Here is a 22,579-nt window from a genome sequence, read left to right as displayed (position 1 = left end):
GTTGCTCAGTCATGTCAGACTCTTTGCGACCCCAGAGACTGTAGCCCGCCAGTCTTCTCTGCCCATGGAATTCTCCAGGCAGTTCTCCAGTATTGGAGCGGGTTGCCATGCCCTCCTGCAGGGGATCTTCCCAACCCAGGGATCTAACCCAGGTCTTTCACACTGCAGGCAGATTCTTTACCATCTGAGTCACCAGGGAAGCCAATTAACACAGGCTCCAGGGAGTGAAATGATTCCCATTTTACATACTAGGAAACTGAAGCCCACTGAAATGTGATAAATCGCCATGGTAAGGGGTCAAACAGGGATTCAAATACAGGCCTTTTGACTCCAGCAACTGAGTTCTTAAACACTAAATGACTTGCCTTTTGAATGCCAAGAAAGACTTCAAACATCAATTAAGAACATTCTAGAAATAATTTACTCCTAATATTACCCCCCAAAAAGAAAGTCAGAAGAAAATGATGAGACTTTAGAACAGATTATTTCCTGCCCCCAAACATCTCATGGGGATACATGTTAAAAAGGCTTTTGGAACATTGTGTGTTTTGCGGGTTTTATTTCTTGGTGTAAAACAGTGTTCTAGAAGTTAGGAGATTCCGGTTCTATGGTCTGCTAGGAAAAGCTGTGTCATCTGGGCCAGTCTTCCTCTTTGAATCCTTTTCTCACACAAAATATTAACATACTGTTATTCATCTTGTATGTCGTGAGAATCAGATGTAATTGATATGACAATGGTTTAAGTATACAAAATGCTATGTAAATTTAAAGTGATACTATTGTTGTTTACGGTCACTAGTCACGTATGGAAGCGTGTCATTTCAGGGTGGAAGAAGTGATAGTGGCAGCAGTTACCTCCGAGAGGGCAGAGAGATGGAACTGTACAGCGGTAAGACTTTCCAGAGCTGCGATGTTTGTCTTGCATTAAGATACTCATGCGGTCACTTATTTCTGGATAACCAGTGATCCAACTTCTCTGAGTCTCAGCTTTTTTATTTGTAAAAGAGACAGAATAATATTTACTTCTCAGCATTATGAGGATTCAATGTGGCAGTATGTAAAATAGCAGCCTGTCACATGCTCTTTCAGGAAATCCTCAAATAGCTTAATATTTTGAAGACAAATAGAAGTCAATAAATATTTAAGTATTACCATACTGAGAAGAGTTTCAAGTATCCTTACTAGTATAGCATGAGAAAGGTATGAGATATAGATAGCATCTTTATTTTACAAAAAATATTGGTGTTATAACTACTTAAAACTTTTAGCAAATGACAATATTACAAAATCTGATAATTTGTAGTTCCTTTAAATTTATTTATATACATAATCAAATAATTCAAATAATCAGTGAATAATGGCAGGGTAGTGAGCAGAATAATGACCCCCCCCCCAAAGATGTCTGTGTCCTAAATCTCTGGAAAATATGAATATGTTATGCTATACACCAAAGGAGAATTAAGATGCAGAAAAATTAAGTTTGCTAATCAGCTGACTTTACAATAGGGTGAATCCTAGATTATACAGATAGACGCCTGTAATCAAAAGATCCTTAAAAGAGGAAGAGGGAGGCAGAGAAAGAAGAACCAGAGAGATGGCAGCCTCAAGAGTTGGCCTGATGCTGGCTTTAAAGACACAGGAAGGAGGCCATGAGCCAAGGGGTGCGGACAGCCACCAGAAGCTGGACAATCCAAGGATATGTCTTTCTCTTCCTCTAGAGCCACCAAAAAGGGATGCTGACTTGCTAACACCTTGACTTTATCACAGTGAGACCCATTTTGGATTCCAAACTATGGAACTGTAAGATAATATATTTGTGTTGTTTCAACCCACTAAATGTTGCTAATTTATTACAGCAGCCAGAGACAAGGAACACAGGCAGTTTTGTTTCTTTCTTTCTAATACTTTTGCTTCACTATTTTTTTCCTGATTGCATTGACTGAGACTTTCAATACAATGTTTAATAGCAGTCAGTCAGTCAGTTCAGTCGCTCAGTCGTGTCTGACCCTTGCGACCCCATGAATCTCAGCACTCCAGGCCTCCCTGTCCATCACAAACTCCCAGAGCTTACCCAAACTCATGTCCATCGAGTCGGTGATGCCATCCAGCCATCTCATCCTCTATTGTCCCTTCTCCTCCTGCCCCCAATCCCTCCCAGCATCAGGGTCTTTACCAATGAGTCAACTCTTTGCATGAGGTGGCCAAAGTATTGGAGTTTCAGCTTCAGAATCAGTTCTTCCAACGAACACCCAGGACTGATCTCCTTTAGGATGGACTGGTTGGATCTCCTTGCAGTCCAAGGGACTCTCAAGAGTCTTCTCCAACACCACAGTTCAAAAGCATCAATTCTTTGGCACTCAGCTTTCTTCACTGTCCAACTCTCACATCCATACATGACCACTGGAAATGCCATAGCTTTGACTATGTTGGCAAAGTAATGTCTCTGCTTTTTAATATGCTATCTAGGTTGGTCATAACTTTCCTTCCAAGGAGTAAGCGTCTTTTAATTTTATGGCTGCAATCACCATCTGCAGTGATTTTGGAGCCCCCCAAAATAAAGTCTGACACTGTTTCCACTGTTTCTCCATCTATTTCCCATGAAATGATGGGACCAGATGCCATGATTTTAGTTTTCTGAATGTTGAACTTTAAGTCAACTTTTTCACTCTCCTCTTTCACTTTCATCAAGAGGCTCTTTAGTTCCTCTTCACTTTCTGCTATAAGGGTGGTGTCATCTGCATATCTGAGGTTATTGATATTTCTCCTGGCAATCCTGATTCCAGCTTGTGCTTCATCCAGTGTTTTTCATGATGTACTCTGCATATAAGTTAAATATGCAGGGTGACAATATACAGCCTTGACGTACTCCTTTTCCTAATTGGAACCAGTCTGTTGTTCCATGTCCAGTTCTAACTGTTGCTTCCTGACCTGCATGTAGATTTCTCAAGAGGCAGGTCAGGTGGTCTGGTATTCCCATCTCTTTCAGAATTTTCCACAGTTTATTGTGATCCACACAAAGGCTTTGGCGTAGTCAATAAAGCAAAAATAGCAGTAGTGATATTAAATATCCTTTTCTTGTTTTTGATTTTAAAGGAAATGTTTTTAACATTTTGCTATTAAGAAATATATTTGTAGATTGTGGTGATTCTTTTTTTTTTTTTTTTTGGTCACTGGGCATGGCTTGCAGGATCTTAGTTCCCCAACCAAGGATTGAACCTGGGTCCCTTCTAGTGAAGGTGCAGAGGCCTAACCATTGGACTTCCAGGCAATTCCCAAGAAAGTGTTCCTGTTTTGTTTTTTTTAAAGAAATATGTAGACTTCCATGGTTGTCCAGTGGTTAAGACTCTGCCCTTCCAATGCAGGGAGTGCAGTTTCCATCCTTGGTTGGGGAACTGAGATCCTATTAACTGTGTGGCATGGCCAAAAAAAAAGTAAAAAAGAAAGATATTTGCTATAGGTTTCTAATATAGTCATCCCTATCTCATGTTAAGGAAACTCAATTCTTTTCATTTTTTATCAGGAATAGCTATTGAATTTTATCAAAAGCTATATTTCAGTCTCCCCATTCTTTTGTTATGTATTTCTCTCCCTCCCTCTTTTCTGGTATCAAGAGCATAACATAATTAGAATTTTTTCCCCCATCTTATATTTTTGGGAGGGGTGATGAGGCAGGGAGGAAAGTACTCTTTTAAAATCAATGAGTCCTTTGGCCCTTAAAGTAGAAAAGGTATCTTTACTGTTGTGGAACTCTCTGTAGAGCACTGCTAAAATGGTTAGATGAATTAAAAAAGAGAAGTGAGAGCTGATTATGACAATATATTGTGGATAGTAAATTATGGACAGTAAATTTAAAGTAGCCAATAGTGCAAAATACGTCACTGAAAACTTTAAAGATAAATTCTCTCATCCAACATTTTAAACCAATTTTTCCATTATCCCTTGCATTTGTTTATGTTTGTTTTTACTGATATTTTATGAAAGGGAGGCTGAATAGGAAACTCCACAGTTATTCAACACCATGTGACTCAGCTAGTTGATATTTTGTTTATCTACCCATCATTTCAGCCACAGATGGAGTCAACAGCTCTTTCTTCCACAGTCTGACAACATCAATGTGCCTATCTGTTCAGTCTGGGACTTGATATACAGGTTCAATATAAACGTGGCTCACCTGCTTTTTTTGTTCTCATATTCCAACCTCCCCTTCCACTTCTAAGTACAAACTCATAAATTAGATAGAAAAGTTTGTGTCTGGTTGGCTGCCTATTATGTGCTCTGCTGAAACACATTTTCCACATGGGACTTTATTACTCTTGGATCTTGTCATTGCCTTGAATGATAGATTTGAGTCGACACTCAAATCAAGTTCCAATTCAAGCGAATCCCGGTACATTTTAGAGTGGAGATGTGAGCGAGGATCGAGGATAGCAATGAAGATGAAAAGGTGGAATGGAAAAGCATGCCAAAGAGTGAGGTGTTATGGACGAGGACAGCTTTGAATAGAGTCGCTTCTTGGAGCAGCCCCTGTGATAGAAATACTGACAGCTACAAGACAAGACACGAGGCATGCGGACTGCCTGCATGTCTGAGCCGTGGCAGGTGTTGATTTAGATCAAACACTATTGTAGAGCAGCATTTTCCAAAGTGTTCTCTGGAGACTGTATCCTTTATCCTTTTCATGGACATTACAGTACATATTCTTATATTTAATTTTTTTTTGTGTGTGTGTGGAATACCCATTACTAGTTCATATGATATTTCTAGAGAACACAACTTGGTCCAAAAGAAATAAGGAATAGATCCCTTAAGTCCTTTTTGCTTTCACTATTTGATGTTGATATTGATTCAATATTGATGTAAGAGAACAGAAAAGAACAGGCCTATAGAACTATGTTATCATGTCCGAGTTAATGGAATGATCATGCAATTTTGGCAAGATTGTATTCTCACTGTTTCATAGTTTCACACTCAGTTGCTCATAATATCCTTGGATGGTTTGTTCTGTATCCCTTTGGGTTATTGCTTTCTTCCACTTATTTATTCAACAGATATTTATTGAGTGCCAACTCCCTGCCAGGCATTGTGCTGGACATTGAGGACTAATGAGTAAACAACACAGACTCTCTGTGGAAGAGCACCATGAGAGTGCTGTGAGAAATCAAATCCAAAATGCAAAGGAAGCACAGAGGTAAGAATGTCTAAATTGAGACACGAAGGGTACATAAGAGTTAGGGAGGTGAAGTGGGGTTTTAGGTGAAGAAGGGATGAAAAAGTGACAGACTGGGGCTCTGGAAGTGACAGAGAAGAGCTTGGTTGAAGAACTGAAAGACAAGGGCAGGTTGTAAAACTACAGGAGAGAGAATGATGAGAGGTAAGGTCAGAGAATTTTTTTTTTAAAGTTTACTTATTATTAATTGACTATAAAAGGATATAGATGAAGAGCCAGGTGGAAGAGATGCATATGAGAAGGTATGTGGGAAGGGCATAGATCTTCCATGCCCTTTTAGGGTCCGCCAGTCTCCCCAAATCTCCATGCATTCACCAACCTAGAGGCTCTCTGAACCCCATACTATTAGAATTTTATGGTGGTTCATCAAAGACATTAACTCCATTTCAGGCCTTTCTCTTTTCTCATAAGAATGGGGGATTAGGCCTGAAAATTCCAAGGTGTCTAATCATGATTTGGTCTTTCTGATGATCAGTCCCCATCCAGGAGCCCACCCAGAGTCACCTCATTGAACAAAAACATTTCTATTGCCCAGGAAAGATGGGTGCTTTATCCATTGTGTACATTAATAAAATAGGCAAGTCTAAGTGAGTTTGTTGTTTTTGTAACTTTTGTCTCTCATCTATTCATTTAAAAATATTTACGGAAAATCTATAAAAATTGGGTTCATCTTCGGTACACCATCTAGTAGAAGAGAGAGATAAACATGTAATTATCAACAACTTGATAAGTCTTTCAGCAGTGACAAATAAAAGTAATTATTGGAGCATAGAAGATGGAGAATTTAAAGTGGGCAGGAAGGGGTGTTTGGGATGTTGACACATGGATTGGGTCTTGAAAGAGCAAGAATTCTTTGACAGAAAAGTAGGATTTACTGGTGGATATGCTTAAGGACAGGGAGGCCTGGCGTGCTGCGATTCATGGGGTCACAAAGAGTCGGACGCGACTGAGCAACTGAACTAACTGATGTTTAAGGATGCTGCGAGGGGTTGGGGGCAGGAGGAGAAGGGGACGACAGAGGATGAGATGGCTGGATGGCATCACTGACTCGATGGACATGAGTTTGGGTAAGCTCCGGGAGTTTGTGATGGACAGGGAGGCCTGGCGTGCTGCGATTCATGGGGTCGCAAACAGTCAGACACGACTGAGTGATTGAACTGAACTGAACTGATGCTTAAGGAGGGGGCTTCCCAGGTGGCTCATCGGTAAAGAATCCGCCTGCCAGTGCAGGAGACACAGGAGATATGGGTTCAATCCCTGGGTCAGGAAGAGCCTCTGGAGTAGGAAATGGCAACCCACTCCAATTGTTGCCTGGAAAATTCCATGGACAGAGGTACTTGGCAGGCTACAGTCCATGGGGTCACAAAGAGTCGGACACGACCGAGCACACAACAAAAACTCTGAGTGAGGAAGGGACGGCACTAAGGCTCTCCTGACTGCAGAGACCGTCATCGGTCCAGAGGTCATGATTAGGGACGTATCTGACCTGTAGCCGTCTGGGATAAGCTGCTTATCTGCCACCATGTTTTCAAATTCACCCATAAGAAACTCAGTAAATCCCCATTTCTTGGCGATGTGGATCTTTTGGTAGCCAGGGAACTTGAACTTGGTTCTGCAGAGGGCCTCAACCACATGCTCCTTGTTCTGCAGCTTAGTGTGGATGGACATAATGTTTTGGTTAATGGCTACTGTGCCCTGGGGCTTTCCAAAGGCGCCACGCATACCCTTCTGGAGCCTAGACTGGAGATAGATGCCGACTATAAATGTCCACCAGAAGGGCTGTCTCCAAGGCCCCTTAGGGCAGCCCATGCAGGCCACAGGCTGCATACACCGCCAAGGAGGCTGCTGTTTGTGGCTATTGCACACTGGGCCCCCATGGGGAAAAAAGGAAGGTCAGCTTACCTAGCTGCAAAAAATTAAAAAAAGAGCAAGAATTCTTCAGATGGATGGTGAGGATGGGATGGAGACTGTTTCAGGCCTGGGAAGCAGGCAAAAGGATCCTCATATGGTTTAACATGGGGTGAGGGTTGCTGACCAGCAGGAAATGATGTTAGGCAGAGTGGGATCACAAAGGGCTTGGTACTTTATTTCCAAGTAAATATCTGCATGATAATAGGGGGCCACAGAGGATTTTAAGCAAGGGAATGGTGTGGTTAGTTTTCTGAATCACTTTTTTCATTGACAGTTTTGGCACATGCACTTGATGTATAATGAAGAACATTACAAAAATCTGCTATGTTCATTGTAGTTGTGCCCTAAACAATAGTACCCTCCATGAGAAATCTCACATAAGGTATTTTTTGTCAATCAGCTTTGATTCTTTTGAGGAAGTAGTATTTTCACTTTACAGATGATGTAAACATATTATTGACATACTTCTTATTTTTTTGTTATGGACACCAGGAAGCTCAGAGTCACACAATTTTAACTCATATCTTTTCATTACAACTTTCTTTGTGACCTCGAACTTTGTTTAAGTCTGGTTTCCTTGGTTATTTTTAAATGTATGTATTTAATTTCTTTATAAGTGTTTGTTTAATTTACTTCAGATTCTATAGGAAATGAAATAGAAAGATAAATTCATAAATAAGACATGGCCATATTTGCTTTCTTTAAATCTATCATCACTGTCAGAGTGACATGGAATATGAGGTGGAGGGGAGTTGGTTATTAGAGGCAGGGAGGCCATTTAGAAGGTTCTTCTAAAAGTCCCCCCAAAAGAACTGGGGGGAGTCTAGATGGATGCAATGGTAATGGGGATGAGGACAAAGGAGGTGGATCTCAGAAGATATTAGGGAGATAGAATTGAAGGGATTTGGTAATGAGATGCTGCCTGTGCGCAGCAGCGGGTGGGTAATGAGAGGCAGGTGGTATCTAGAAGGATTCTGATGCTTCCATCATGTTTGCTTAGAGGGCAGGTAGGGGACAGTACATTCACTATGCTATGGAAGCTTGGAAGAGAATCAGGTGTGAAGATGAGGGCGGCCTGTGGGACATCCAGGTAGACTTGTCTGTAATAGTTGGTTTGGAAGTCAGAAGAAAATCTGCATTGCTGATAATAACTTGACCTTTGCGGGAGTAAATGAGCTTTCCTGGAGAAAAAAATATGGTGGAGAAGAGAAAAAGAAGCATGGAGGTCAGAATCCTGAGGATTATCATTTAATGGTCAGGTAGAGGGGAAAGATCTGGCAAAAGAAAATGAGAAAGAAAAGCAGGAGATATATTGTTGGTGGGAATGTAAACTGGTGCAACCACTACGGAGAACAGTATGGAGGTTCCTCAGAAAACTAAAAACAGCTACCATATGATTCAGGAATCCCACCCCTGGGCATGTGTCTGCTTAGTCGCTCAGTCATGTCCGATTCTCTGTGACCCCATGGACTCTAGCCCACCAGGCTCTTCTGTCCATGGGGATTCTCCAGGCAAGAATATTGGAGCGGACTGCCATGCCTTCATCCAAGGGGTCTTCCCAACCCAGGGATCAAACCAGGGTCTCCCACATTGCAGGTGGATGTTTTTACCATTTGAGCCATCAGGGAAGCCCCCACACAAAATTATAATTCAAAAAGATACATGCAACACTAGGTTCATAGCAGCACTACTGACAAAAACTAAGACACAGAAGCAACCTAAATGTCCATTGGCAGGCGATATAGAGCATGTGGTATATACATACAATGGATATAGAGCATGAGTAGCAGAATATCACTCAATCATAAAAAAGAATGAAATAATGCCATTGGCAGTGACATTGGATGACCTAGAGATTATCACCCTAAGCAAAGTAAGTCAGGAAAAGACAATGTCATACGCTATCACTTATATGTGGAATTTAAAATATGACACAAATGAAGATAATGATGAAACAGACTCACAGACAGAGAATAGACTTGTGGTTTCCAAGGGGGATGGGATGGGGAAAAGAAGGATTGGGAGTTTGGGATTAGCAGATGCAAACTATTACTTATAGAATGGATAAACAACAATGTCCTACTGTATAGCACAAAGAATTATATTCAATATCCTGTAATAAACCATAATGGAAAACATACTACATTCTAATCCCTGATTTGATGTGGTACAGATAAGAGTCAGCTGAATATAAGGGAGTTTAATTCAAGATGAATAATTCTGGAAGAAAAGGGAATTTGGAGGAGAAGCTCAGTATAGTTTTCACTATCTAATTAACAGAAAGTATGTCTTTTTTTCTTGGTAGAAAATCACTGTAACCAAGCACTAAATTGAATGGTAGTGTTACAATACTGTAGAAAAGTAGAATAAAATTCTTCATGGACCGTGTTTAAATCAGAGAAGACAGACCAAGGTGTTCGTGAACATCAATAAAGCTTTATAACAATACAATTCATGACCATGTTTGGATTAATATTGTAATAATTACACACTTTTTACATTATGAAAATAAGTCATAAATAGTGTAAAAATAATTATGAAGATCAACTTCTCACAAACTAGGAACCCTGAAAACAAGTTAAAAAAGCAAATAAAAACAAATTAGAAACTGAACACAAGGCAGTTATCTCCAGGCTGCAAATCAAAAACCATTTGTGTCTTTTGATTCAGTAATCTCAGCTGGAGAAATGATAGTGAAATGAAACAAGAAATCAAACAGGGAGAATTCAATCTTTCAATTATTTACACTACCAAGAAAAACAGGTTTGTGCCATATTTACAGTGGTAAGACACAACACATTCTTAGAATAATCAATTATATGAGACTGGCCCACAAAACATTAAGAAAAATATGCAGTGTAATGCTTGCCAAAATATTTTTTTTTTGCATTTTCTCTCATTTTGTATTTATGTGATTTTTTTTGGCAATATAAAAATAGCTGCACATAGAGATGAACTTTAAAATGTAAAAAATACAAATAAAAATATATTTTCTAAAGGAAAATCAGATACATACATCTTTTAAAAATGTTATTAAACTGCATGAAACATTTACAACAGTATAAAGAATATTCACATAAATGTCAATAATATGTAAGACATTCTTTAGTGAATCCAATTTATTAATATTTCTGATATATATGAGAAAATCCACTGCATTTTGAGAAATGTTGGTACTTTGTTATCAGTAAATCAAATGTAAAAGGTCAGGTTGAAAAAGTCTTATTCCCCAAAGGACAATTTTGTCAATAAGCAGCATAGGATAACTTCTGCATTTAAATACATTAAAAAATGAGAAATGCCATTAAAATATTTCAGTATTGAATTAGCAAAAACAAAACCCACTTAAAATTTAAGTTGTAAGGGTATCTCTGCTATGGCATATAGTAAATCCAGCTGATATGAAGCTATTTCAACAAAAATGGAAAAGATTAGGGATTGAAGGTCTTTATATTCTAAAATAACTTAGCTGAATCATAACTGGTCAAGTATGTTAATTCCATTAGGAATGAATTGTTTTAACAGCCAGAATCACAAGTGACTGTTCTTAATCATTATTTTTGAGAATATAAGGTTAAGTTGTTGTAGTCCTGACTTTTTAGAGATAGCAAGGTTTTTGTTTGTTTTGGTAAAAAATTTTAAAGTTCATTTTTGGTAATAGTAACTATTAATATAAATTCATTATCAAGAAGTAGAGAAAAACAAGATTTCAAATATCAATATCTGCATGTTCCTATGATCATTTATTAGGAGACATAAAAATATCATCCACCTTAACAAGCATTGCTTATTTCTGGGCAAGATTATATATAATGGTAAAAAAAAAAGAATGAAATATTGTGTTAACTTTTTATGCTACAACAGAAACATTAAAAATAAAACTTTGGAAAATTAAGCATGTTTTCTAAGTGATAAAGATATGATGCCAGTTAATTTTTCCATTAATTTGATCATGCTGATTATTTCCAAACTAGCAGAGAGGTGTATATATATATATATATATATATATATGTTGTAGACAAAGCATATATAGATTGAACTACTGGGTGAATCGGAGTTCTTACTGTCCCATCAGAACGTCATGCACAGGGTTTAAGAACAGATAATTTTTGGTAGAAATTAAAGATATTCTCATGTTTTCTATGAAATCAAATAAGAAAGAAAAACCTTTCATGACTGCTTTTCATAATGAAAATGAAAACTAGAAGAAAAATTTCAGCATATTTATGTGTTAGGTACTCTATGAATGTATGCAGACTTGTCTAATGTTGGTTCTGTCACTCGATCAAATTATATAAGCTAAAAGATGAAAGGTGATAAAGGCATATGGTACATGAAATGAACATGAAATAAGAGGATTCACCATCCAAATAAACACGCATCATCTAAGGGTACGCTGTTTTGTTTTCTTTTACATTAAGAAAGACTGGTCATTGAACCATAATTATAGTAAATCCATAAACTTTAAAATTAAAATCACACACTAACAGTTTAGGAATGCTATTAAACAGAGAAATGAAATTATCCATAGTAGAATTGCATTTTCCATAAAGAAAAAGAAATACATTAGCACCAACATAAATGGAAAACAACTTAAAATCTAAAACACATACCAATTTGACATTCTTTAAAGATGCTTATCAGAAATAGAACCTGATCTTGACTTATTTCCAATGTGTCTTTCATGTATTTTTTCTTAATCTTCTATCCAATGAAAAATTAAAAGAAAGAAAACTTAAAGAAAGATATGTATCTGCCAACACATATATCAGCGGACACATTCATGAGTTCATTAAGCAATTACTTGCGGATTTTCTACGTTGATAACAAAATGGATGATTTAAATATTTTAATAACAAAAGCTGAAGGTTATGCATGGCGGTTAAGACCTAGTAATTCCATGGAACAAAGAGGAGGACCACGGTCCTTTGGTTTTCCCCAAAGAAATAAATATATTGATAGTTTAATCATGGAATAAAAATCAATTTTGTCAAATCAGTTATGGAGCAAAACCTCAATTTACATATAGGATAGAACAGTATTCTAAAGGGCTGTGTTTAAAAAATATATATATTTTTTGTACGTGAAATGTTTCTCTTTTGATGTTGAGGTATTCTCTTTTGAAGCTGTGCAAGTTTTAAGTAGTGATCCATCTCAATTCCTCTTTCTGCTAGAGGAGTAGGAAGAAAGATAGATAGGAAGAAATATAGCCACCAGATTTTTCTCAAGACACTACTGTTTGTTTTCCTGAAGAGATTGTAGCTTTACCCGCTTTAGTTCATTTTTCCAAACCATTTAAGACAAATTTTTTCAGACATTGAAAAAACACCATATCCTAGCCAGCTCATACAAGAGATGGGTAGAAAATGCCCTCTTTTGTTCGAAAAAGGCTAAATTGGTTTCGGAGTGTGGAATGTTACTAAAAATGTTACCAACTTGATTGATAGATTCGTTCAAACATCTTTCAATTCTCCAAAACGTAATCGAAGCAAAAAGAAGGCATTTTGTGTAACTGAGCATTTGGTTAAATAATCTGAAAGAGATCATAAGGATCTTAGGATCCCTGTCTTACAATCATATCCTAACTGTTGTCACCAGAAGCCAATGGTGAGGTAATTTCCCCTCTGCTGGTGAAAACCTATACATGAAACCAGAAAATTTCCAACAAAGTGGCCTGAAATGAGAAATTATATTGTCCAATGGGTTGAAAGAGTGACTGTTCATTGATGATGTTCCTCCTAATGTAACCCTTCCACTAGAACAAGTCATTTCAAAACACGCTAGCAACTCTTTACTGTGCAAAGAAATGCTCAGTGTAATACAGTTAGGTAACTTTTGAGCAAGTAGTTGAAAAAATACTCTTAATGGCAACTATATTTCACAGCTTTCTGAGATCTCAGATTTGGTCTGTGCATAAGACAAACATTTAGAAATATAAAAAAGATAAAAGAAATCTAAATATAGATACAACTTAGATCTCAATAGAACTACAAGAAATAGAAATGAGTTAATACTATCAAATGTGACCAAATCTTGACTTTATCTTAACTGATAATCACTATGTATGTTATAGTCATCCTACAAAAAAAGTCAAAAAGTCCTGAAAAATGGCTTAACTTTGATGCTTTACAATGATCGAACTGAAAGTGGAGCTTCTTTTATATTCTCCTCAATTATTCAGAACAAGAGAGAAGTTAGCAAAAGCTCATCTGGACCATTGATATACCAAGTTGCAAGGCTTTGAAGGAAAAAAAACAATTGTTCAAAATAAATGTGACAAAAGCTGAAAAAAAAAAGTTTCCTGAATATTCCTGGGACTAAAAGAGAAAAGTATTAAAAAGAATGGAAAATATCTGTTTCTAGAAGTTCGTAGAAAACGTTTAGCACGGATTGGATCTTGGATGGGAGGGAAGCTCTCACACCAGCTTCTGTAGGTAATGCAGGGTGAACTCTCCCACATCTTCAGGAAGGGTTGTCTCATCCACCCCTTTCCTGGGATTTGTTATTTCTTCAGCAACCCAAGCTTTCGTGAGATGTACACACATGCTTTGTCTTCAGGAACAGGGACTGCCATTACAAGAACCTCCTACCCCAAAGAAGTGCTGTATGCCTCTGTTATTTTCCAAATGCACCCATTTTAGCACTTGCTGGAATTTGGTTTATTTAAAAAATAAAAGTCCACTATTCTGGGTGCCTGCCTTTTTGTAAACCTCTTTTCTACTTGGTCACACGAGAGACAGCGCAGGAGGCTGAACCAATCCTCTCTCCTTGTCTTCACTGCCAAGGGGAGCCCAAGGAAAACTGGTGTCAGCAACCAGCTCGGCCCCTGGACGTTTTAACCAAGGAGGCCACGTGAGCCCACAATACTGGAAGCTGAAGATCCGTAGCTGGGACCGCAGCGCCCGTAAAATACAAGACCATTTGTGTGTGTGCTCTCCGCCACCTTATCACTTTTTGGCAATAAGCCACGGTGTAACCCCCTTGAGATGACAAAAGAAATAAAAGCTCCGTTGTGATCAAATGACTCATCACGTGGCATGCTAGCATCTGAAGCTGCACAGCAAGCGGGCTTGGCACACGGTCATGCTTTTTTAGTCAGTTTCAATGGGTGTGTGGGTATGAACAGCAAAGGTGAGCAGGGCTGTGATGATAAACTCTAAAATCAGTCAGTATGGTATGTTTTCATAGCTTTGAGTTCATATTTGGTCACAGTTTCATGTAAACTATCTCATGGTGCTTTTTGCCCATGCAATTAACAAGCCCAAGGTAAGAAAATAGCAAGAACAATCAATTCCTATCACTGGGTCCATATAAATACATATCTTCGCATAAGATAAAGAGATACTGATCTATATTTTCTGCAGGCTTCTTACTGGTTTCACATCTTGCCCGATTTTAGATGTAAGGGAAGAAAAGATGGATGTGTGTACTACAGCAAACAGGAAGAAGCAGCTACGTGTAAACATATCTCAGACTTGTACAATCTGCAATCCAATTTCAACTATAAATATAAAAAGTGGACCATTATATACACAACGTCATGCTCGGAAGGTTAGATTCATCACTGCAGGAAAACAACAAAAAAGAGAAAGATAGAGAATTAGTAGTTTAGGATAAAAACTCCCAAATGGCTTTTATTTTAAGAAAACTGGTAGAACCCTGAATAGAAGTTTTTGTTTTTTTTTAAATCAATGAGTCAATTGATATGTCATATACATTACTTTTCTAAAACTCATCAAACATTTTATCCTAGGTTCAACCCACATTTTTATTTTGCTACTGAGAAGTCTGTGGGAAGTGTTTGTCTCAGTAACTATTCTGGGAAAGCAGAAAATTAGAATTTTATCACAGACATACCATAATTAAAATACATGTTCTATGTATGGCTTATGTAATCGTCTCCAAGCATTAAAACACAAGTGCAATGACACCACTTCTTTCACTGACACTCAACTGTAACAGTCTACTGTCCTTGGGTTCTTATCTCCTCTTTCCGGCCCGGCCCTGCTGTGAAGAGTGTGCGGGACCGACCTCTGTTGTCAAGTCTTCAAGCTGTATGACAGGTTCTGTTGTGATCTCAAGATCTAGAAAAGTCTGGTTCCTCATTCTGGGCAGCCATAATTACTAAGGTTGCCCTGGAGCTGAAGTTTTAAGTCTGAGAGAACAGAAGAACAAAAGTCTTTGAGGTATAACTTATAGAGCAGATCTTGGTGACATGCTTGACTTTCTCTCAAAAGAAAAATGAGTGAGAAAAGTAGAATGTCCAGAGGACAATGATAAAGATCTCTCATCTCCCCATCACAATGGTGGCTCATCCTGAGTCATCTTCATTTCACTAATTAAAAATATTTGCTTTTTTCTCTCCAGTAAAAATAGACGCTATATTAAGTATGCTTAAGAGGCTGGGTCCTCTGTGATCCCTAGCAATGAAGTTCACTTAGTGTTACTTGCATCGTGCTAAGGTCAGAGAATGTGTACAGGAAGTATTCTTCTTTTCTCCACACTCCCACTCATCTCAAATTTCAAACAAATACATTTTTTGAGAAACCAGTGTTTTGTAAATAGTCTCCAGAATTTTAAAGATTCTTTTTTCCCACCAGATTTTAAAACTTAATTTAAAAAATCTGTCACCTTACTTTAGGAAGATTCTGTTGCAAGCCTGCCCTATCTGAAAAAACAAAATTTCACGAAACATTTTAAAATGTGAAGGCTACAGGTATTTTTCCTATTAAGTGGTTTTTAATCTCTTGATAAGGACAGATGATACCTTAAATAGCTTGTAAGGATTTTCTGAACCATGAGTTCTGCCTTTTACTCACTGTACGAATTACAATGTGAATTGATACATCATTATTCTCCAAATACAGATAACTGAACTATATCTAGAAATAAAAGTAATTTAAATAAAGATCAAACAGTTTTACATGAAAAAAATTATTATTGAGAGTAGCATGAAAACAATAGGACTTGTTCGTTAATCGCAGTGCTTTCTACTGGGGTTACAATCTGAATTTTCAGTCAAACATTTATCACTGTGCTCCCGAGACTGTGTGTGCGTGCTCAGTCATATCTGATGCTTTGTGACCCCATGGACTGTAGCCTGCCAGGCTCCTCTGCCTGGGATTTTCCAGGCAAGAATACTGGAGCAGGTTGCCATTTCCTGATCCAGAGGATCTTCCCAACTCAGGGTTTGAACCTGCATCACTCTAGAGACTACTAAACTTAATATTCAAAAAAGTGGTCCACTAAAACAGGACTAAGTAATCTACCGGCCTTCTTTTAATAATATCACTTAAAAACTAATTTGATTTGACCAACAGCATATTTGAGATGGCCAAGTTGACCACAGGAGAAATCTGAGAACATTTCATTTTTCTAATTTTTTTTTTTAATTGAAGTATTGTTGGTTCACAATTTGTGCCAACTTCTGCTGTGCAGCAAAGTGACTCAATTTTACCCATGCATGCACTTTCAAAATATATTCTTTTCCATTATGGCTTATCCCAGGAGATTGGATATAGTTCTTGTGTTACATAGTAGGACCTTGCTTATTCATTCTAAATTTAATAGTTTGCCTCTACCAACTCTGTCTAATTGTTTCCTTTCTCTCTTTTTGGTGCAGGAAGATGTTGGGAGAGGATGATCACAATGGTTTGCATTTGATTGTGTTGGGGAATGTGGTAAGCAATATTGAAGCTTTATCACTGAGTTATTCTCTTTTTTACCATTTAAAAATTTTATTGAAGTCTAATTGATTTAAATGTGTATATTCTTTATATAAAGAGAGGCTAGATTTAGGAGAGCCTTAATCTTATATAGGGCATAGTATATATTCTGTGGAAAAATAAGTACCTAAAAGGGAAATTTCTGATTTTCTGAGCAACTCACATTAGCTCATATTACTAGATTTGGCCATTTTATGAACCAACAAGATGATGAATCCTTTGCTTGTTGCCATTATTTTTATGCCTTTACAAAAGGGACATAGTTTAGAAGTGGCTGAAAATGACATGAACCCCAGTTCTGAGTAGAGTCAGAGGCTGAATAAGGTAGGCCTTTCACATCTCCCTCCATGTAAAGTGTTCGGATGACTGGATTAAAAAATCATGACAGGATCAGATTACAGGGCCAAGGTTAAAGAGCATATGGTAATTCCAGCTCAGGATGGTATTAAAAATTCTGAAAACAGGGGTTATGAAAGGATAGTGAAAGGATAGTTTTCTCAGGTGAAGAAGACTGATCATCTTCCCAAGACCCAGCTGACCTCCGATGTGACGGAGCTAGTGGTCTGACAGGCTGAAAGTGGAGTATGGGAAGCTACTGAATAAATGACGCTACTGGGAGAGGAGGCTTTTCTTTCTCTGGCCAAGGGGGTGTGAAAGTATTAAGCAAGAGTGAGTTTCACAGGATCTCCTCACCAACAGAGTTGATGAGATGAGAGGTGAATAAGAGTCCTGTCTCTCCACGTCTCTCTGCCGTCCTACAGTTTTGCCTGTGAAACCTGCCTGAAAAACGATAAACAACAAGGTCCTACAGTATACCACAGGGAACTATATTCAATATTTTGCAATAAATCACAATGGGAAAGAATATGAAAAAGAATATGCATGTGTATAACTGAATCAATGTGGTACAGAAGGAATGAACACAATATTATACACTAAATTAACTATACTTCAATAAATTTTTTTAAAAAATGACTGAATAAGCCACACATGTTAGAGGAAAAAATTCAGAATGATGAAAGAGCATGCACACTTCCCTCAGCTCATTTTCGCATCAGTGGAATCCCTTTAACCTTAGGTCGCACCCACACAGTGCCTTATGCTGAGGTTTGCACCGATACAGTGTAAAGGTTTGGTGTTCTCTGAACAGCACAGCACACAGACCTCTTCCCTTCTTACAGTTCTGCCACTGCTTTCCACTGCCTACTTCTAGCTCTGTTACACACTAGGTCTGTGCCCTTGGAAGTGTTAACCTTTCTGAATTTCACTTTCTTCATCAGCGTCACTGAGGCTAATAATACCCTGTGCTGGGTGCCCAGCTATGTCACCAAGCTCCTCTGTCCATGGGATTTCCCAGCAAGAATCCTGGAGTCGGGTGCCATTTCCTCCTCCAGGGGATCTTCCTGACCCGGGGATTGAACCTGCATCTCCTGCCAATATTGCCAGGCGGATTCTTTCCCACTGAGTCACATGGAAAGTCCAGTGATACCCTATAGGATTATGATGAGGATTAAATAAAGTGATGTCACCTATATGAAAGGGCTTATCACACAGCCTTTGTACACAGGTTCTCTATGAGGAATAAGTTCCCTTCTCTACTGGATATATACACAGTGACTATGGGTGGCCAGATGTAGAGTCTAGAGCAAACTGCTTATCATAAAGTACATCCACTTAAATATAACCATATTCTCCTAAATAAATCAAGGCATCTTTGAAGAAAAAGTCATTCTTACATTTTCTGCTTTCTCAGCTTTGTGACTAATATTGATTGACAGGGTTCTACCATGTATTTGCATATTTTATCTAAGTAATTGAGTATAAATAGAAAAGGAATCACAATTAAGAACAATTTTAAACAGTGTGAGGAAAAGAATTTTGACACAAGCAAACCATTGTCAAGATGCACTGCCCCTTTCCATCCTGAAGAAAAGATTAAATGTGGAGAGGTACAAATTACAGCGTTTGCTAGGTACTATTTTCACTCATCCATTTAGAAGTAAATCAGCAGTAAACACCATCAAAAGGTACTCCAGAGATGGAATCTTTTGCTTTTTAATACCCATACACATTTCAGGAATGTCAAATTAAAAAAAAAAAAAATCTGTTCTAAATGGAAAGGGCTAGGCCAGGTGAAGAGAAAGGAAGAGTGCTTCTTTTAGAAATAACTCCATAATACCTACCTTTTGCCAACAGCCAGGCATGGGTAATCCATCTGGCCCCTATTTTAAAAAGAAGAATAAAAATTTCTCAGCTTCCACAAAAGTGATCATACTTCATAATTAATAAGCTCAGAGGCTTAAAAATGGATTTATAGCTGTTAGGTGGCTTTAGTCACAGGCATCTTTTATCCACCCCCAATAGACTACCCAACACTAGTTAAAATGAAGAAAATTCAAATGTTTTCCAAAGTGAGTACACATTTTGCAAATAAATAAAATGTAAAAATATTCATCCTTAATGTTGAACAATGATTTGTAAAACTTAGTGGTTTACTTAGTTATATCTTTAGATAATAAATCTGTATTATTTCTGTTAATTTCATTAAGATGCACTTTATAATTATCTTTATTCAATAAATGAAAATAACTTCTCTTCCTGGTCACTATGTTTTATGGCTAAATGCATGATAATGATGAGTAATCAGTGATGAACCATTTCTATCTGAAGTTTATAGCTCTTCACATGGTGTATTTTTCAACTTTTCTAGATTGAAAGCAGAAAAAGTAGAACATTAAATTGATTGGATTAAAAGATAAGTATTGTCTATATCTTTACAGTAAAATTTTATCCAGAGTCTTTGTCAGTTTTTTAATTGAAATTCTTCAGAAGCCAATTAACAAGTCCTGAATAAACAAAAGATTCTTAAATGTTGCAAAATTTATTTTCACTTAAGGTGTAAGCACTCTTCAGATACAAATGATATAAATAAGACAAGAACTGACATACTATGAAGCATGCTTGTGTTTTCTCCCAGCAAAATGATTGTAAAATATTATTTATTGTCAATATCAAGCAAACAAAATAAAAGACTGGGCACATCATATTGAAATCTTCTAACTGCAATTATTGACTGAATAAAAATTTCTTCTATTATGCAATCTCTTAAAAGACTTGAGAAGCATAAATTTATCTTTTAGTACTTAAGAATAATATAAGAACATGCAGACCAAATATAACCATCAACACAATAATAAAATGTTTCTTTACATCTCAGAAAGTCAGAATATACTTTCTTTTTAATTGCTAAAAAAAAAAAAAAAGAACACCTTAAAATGACTTTATATTTGGGAAAAAATTGGTAATGCCAGATTGGTACAAGGAGAAGGATCACCCAGTAGAATTTTAGATTTTAGTGTAAGAAGGATTTTGAGTTCATGCCAAATGGAGGTAGGGAAGATCTTTCTACTTTAGGAAAGTGAGTTTCAAAAGGAGAGGCCATTAAATTGAAAAGGTTATGTGACAAAGAAGAGGGTATGGGCTACAGACTATTACCACCTTTAGAAGCTTCAAGAAGTTTGGTTTTCGTCTCTATGGTCTCTTAACATTCCCTCAAACTGGTTAAATCTTGACCACAGAAGCTTAACTTTGTAGGTTTGGCCTTATTTACAGCCTGACAGAAATTTAGTGGAAGTGGCAAAAATGCCTTTATTTCTTGTAAAGAAAAAAAGCCAACTTTAAGGGAAAAACCCAAAGTTAAAGCCTAGCTGTATCTTTACTTTTTTTTAATGTCCTTTTAATGTCATCTTGAAATAGTTACTGGATAAATGGACATTCCCCGGAACACAGACATGGCGGCCATGTCAGCTGTGAGAACAACGTCAGGAGGTTAGTTCGCAGTCGCTGACTGAAACGCGCGCATGCCCTCTTCACTCTGCAGAGTCACTGAAGGAGCTACTCATGCACATGCATGTGGTGTGTTTATCATGGAAAGCTTGCTCTGGAAGTACCACTTTACACTGAGAGGGATGAATACGTAATAAACAAAGGAATGGCATGCAGGGTGGTAGGAAAGAGAAATACTGTACCAATTGGCAAGGGGCATCCAGCCCATCCAGGCCAGGCTGGCCTGGCTCCCCTTTTTCCCCCTTAACGCCACGGAATCCCTGTTTGTAAAGATTAACTCATAACGTTACTAAACAGAAGAAATCACTTGAGCACAAATTCTGCTAAAGAAATAACCACGATAACAAAAGACTGGGAGAGGAGCAACTCTGAAGGGAAAGGTAACAGCCAGCGAGGTTGGACAAAAAAAACAGGGCTTGATGTGGTCCTATAAGCAGGGCTTGTCTGGGCACCTGGACCCGCTCTGGGGAGCGGGAGGGAACAGTCCCGGTTCCTCCTCTGATCCCGCGTTCACGCCCTGGATGCACATCAATCCTTGATTGCTGAGAAACCCAAGAAGAGCTGGAGGCCAGAGGCAAGGGGTGGCACACCCCAGGGCAACCTGAGGGATCTTAAAGTCTACGTTAAAAGACCCCAATCAGGAGAGTGGATGCATGTATATGTATGGGTGGGTCCCTTTGCTGTCCACCTCAAAGTATCACAGCATTGGTAATCGGCTCTGATCCCATAACAAAATCAAATGCTTTTTGTCTTTTGAAAATAGACCCAGTCAGAACTGCGCTGGTACGGCCCCTCCAGCTTGCTCCTCTCCCAGCTCAGCCTCCAGATGGGACACCCGGAGATGGCTGCATAAGTCAGACATACCAACGGGCACGGTGCATCTAATCCAGGAGCACCCTGTTCTCCTTTCTCCCCTTTAGGCCCCTTTTTGCCTTTCTTTCCCTTTTCCCCCTGTGGATACAAGGGTTTAAATAAAAGACAGTTTTTATTTGGGGTGGGGGGAAGTAATGGTGATTCAAAAGATGGTTTAGCCAATGAAAGTCTGGAAGGGCATTTACCACCGTTTTCTGGTTTAGATAAGGCATGACATTATGAAAAAAACAGACTTTCAGCGTGGCGATGGATTCTAGGGAGTGAAATACAAAATTTCATTAAAAAGACTCAACAAGATGAAAGAAGAACTTAAAAGCTGACATATCAGAAAGGAGGATCAGTGATGACTTAGACCCACTGCCAGGGTCCTTGTGAATGAGGTGTTCCCGCCATCGGTCCGGTGAAGATGGCAGATATCAACCGTGTTGAAGTCAGCCAGTGGCAGGGGAAGTTGAGAGAAAGAATGGAGACTTTCACAGCCAATTTTCAGTACCTGCCAACTTTTTTTCCCCCTAATCCTATAAGAGATGAAGGCTACATGAGCCAGAGGAAAAGGAAAAAATATTAACAGCTTGTATCTTTTTGAAATGTATCCAACTTTCTGACATCATTTTTTGTAGCTCTCATTTAAACATAGTGTGTTAAAAAGATACTTCTCTTTCTTTTAAGATTCTTTTTAAGGAAACTAAAAACAAATACTTCCCTTATTGAGTCAGGTAAATAAATTTTAAAAGTGCTAAGATTTCTTAGCAATGTCAGTTGGAGAAACTTATTTATAAACCAAGAGATGTTTTTTAATTCACTCTTATTGATGTCATGCCAGGTATTCACAATGGTAAATGGGTTTCCAGCTTACTCACAAGGTAACAAAAGCAAAGAAAAAAAAGTTTTGTTCCAGAGGGGAAAAGCGGTTTGGATTCAGTTGAGCTAACACTAAAAATGAGGTAGGCAGGATAATTACATAGTGGGAATTTAGCCATGGGAATTAGTATTTAGG

General features: G+C 38.0%; 1 protein-coding gene and 1 non-coding gene across 24 annotated transcripts in view; both read right to left on the bottom strand.

Moving 5' to 3' along the window:
• Nucleotides 1-7,004: 7,004 nt before the first annotated feature.
• On the bottom strand, nucleotides 7,005-7,139 carry LOC122673648. Its single transcript, XR_006334770.1, has one exon. It is a non-coding gene; the product is annotated as a small nucleolar RNA SNORA70 (small nucleolar RNA).
• Nucleotides 7,140-8,161: 1,022 nt separating this feature from the next.
• The window catches only part of COL25A1 (collagen type XXV alpha 1 chain), a 501,341-nt gene continuing 486,923 nt past the window's right edge, over nucleotides 8,162-22,579 (bottom strand). For 4 of the 23 annotated variants that reach the window (XM_043871305.1, XM_043871312.1, XM_043871306.1 and 1 more), the window contains 3 exons: nucleotides 21,574-21,660; nucleotides 19,047-19,085; nucleotides 8,164-8,319 (listed from right to left, as the gene is read on the bottom strand). In XM_043871305.1, the coding sequence (XP_043727240.1) occupies nucleotides 8,260-8,319; nucleotides 19,047-19,085; nucleotides 21,574-21,660 (186 nt within the window). In that variant the 3' untranslated portion in view covers nucleotides 8,164-8,259. Of the gene's footprint in view, nucleotides 8,320-9,554; nucleotides 14,119-14,474; nucleotides 14,703-14,743; nucleotides 15,294-19,046; nucleotides 19,086-20,891; nucleotides 20,970-21,573; nucleotides 21,661-21,686; nucleotides 22,117-22,579 lie in introns of those variants that run through there. The other 19 variants (XM_043871300.1, XM_043871308.1, XM_043871301.1 and 16 more) reach the window with 15 other exon arrangements.

Source organism: Cervus elaphus, chromosome 17 (genome assembly GCF_910594005.1).
Source record: "Cervus elaphus chromosome 17, mCerEla1.1, whole genome shotgun sequence".
NCBI classification, from domain to species: Eukaryota; Metazoa; Chordata; class Mammalia; order Artiodactyla; family Cervidae; genus Cervus; species Cervus elaphus.
This window is presented reverse-complemented; position numbering and strand designations above follow the sequence as displayed.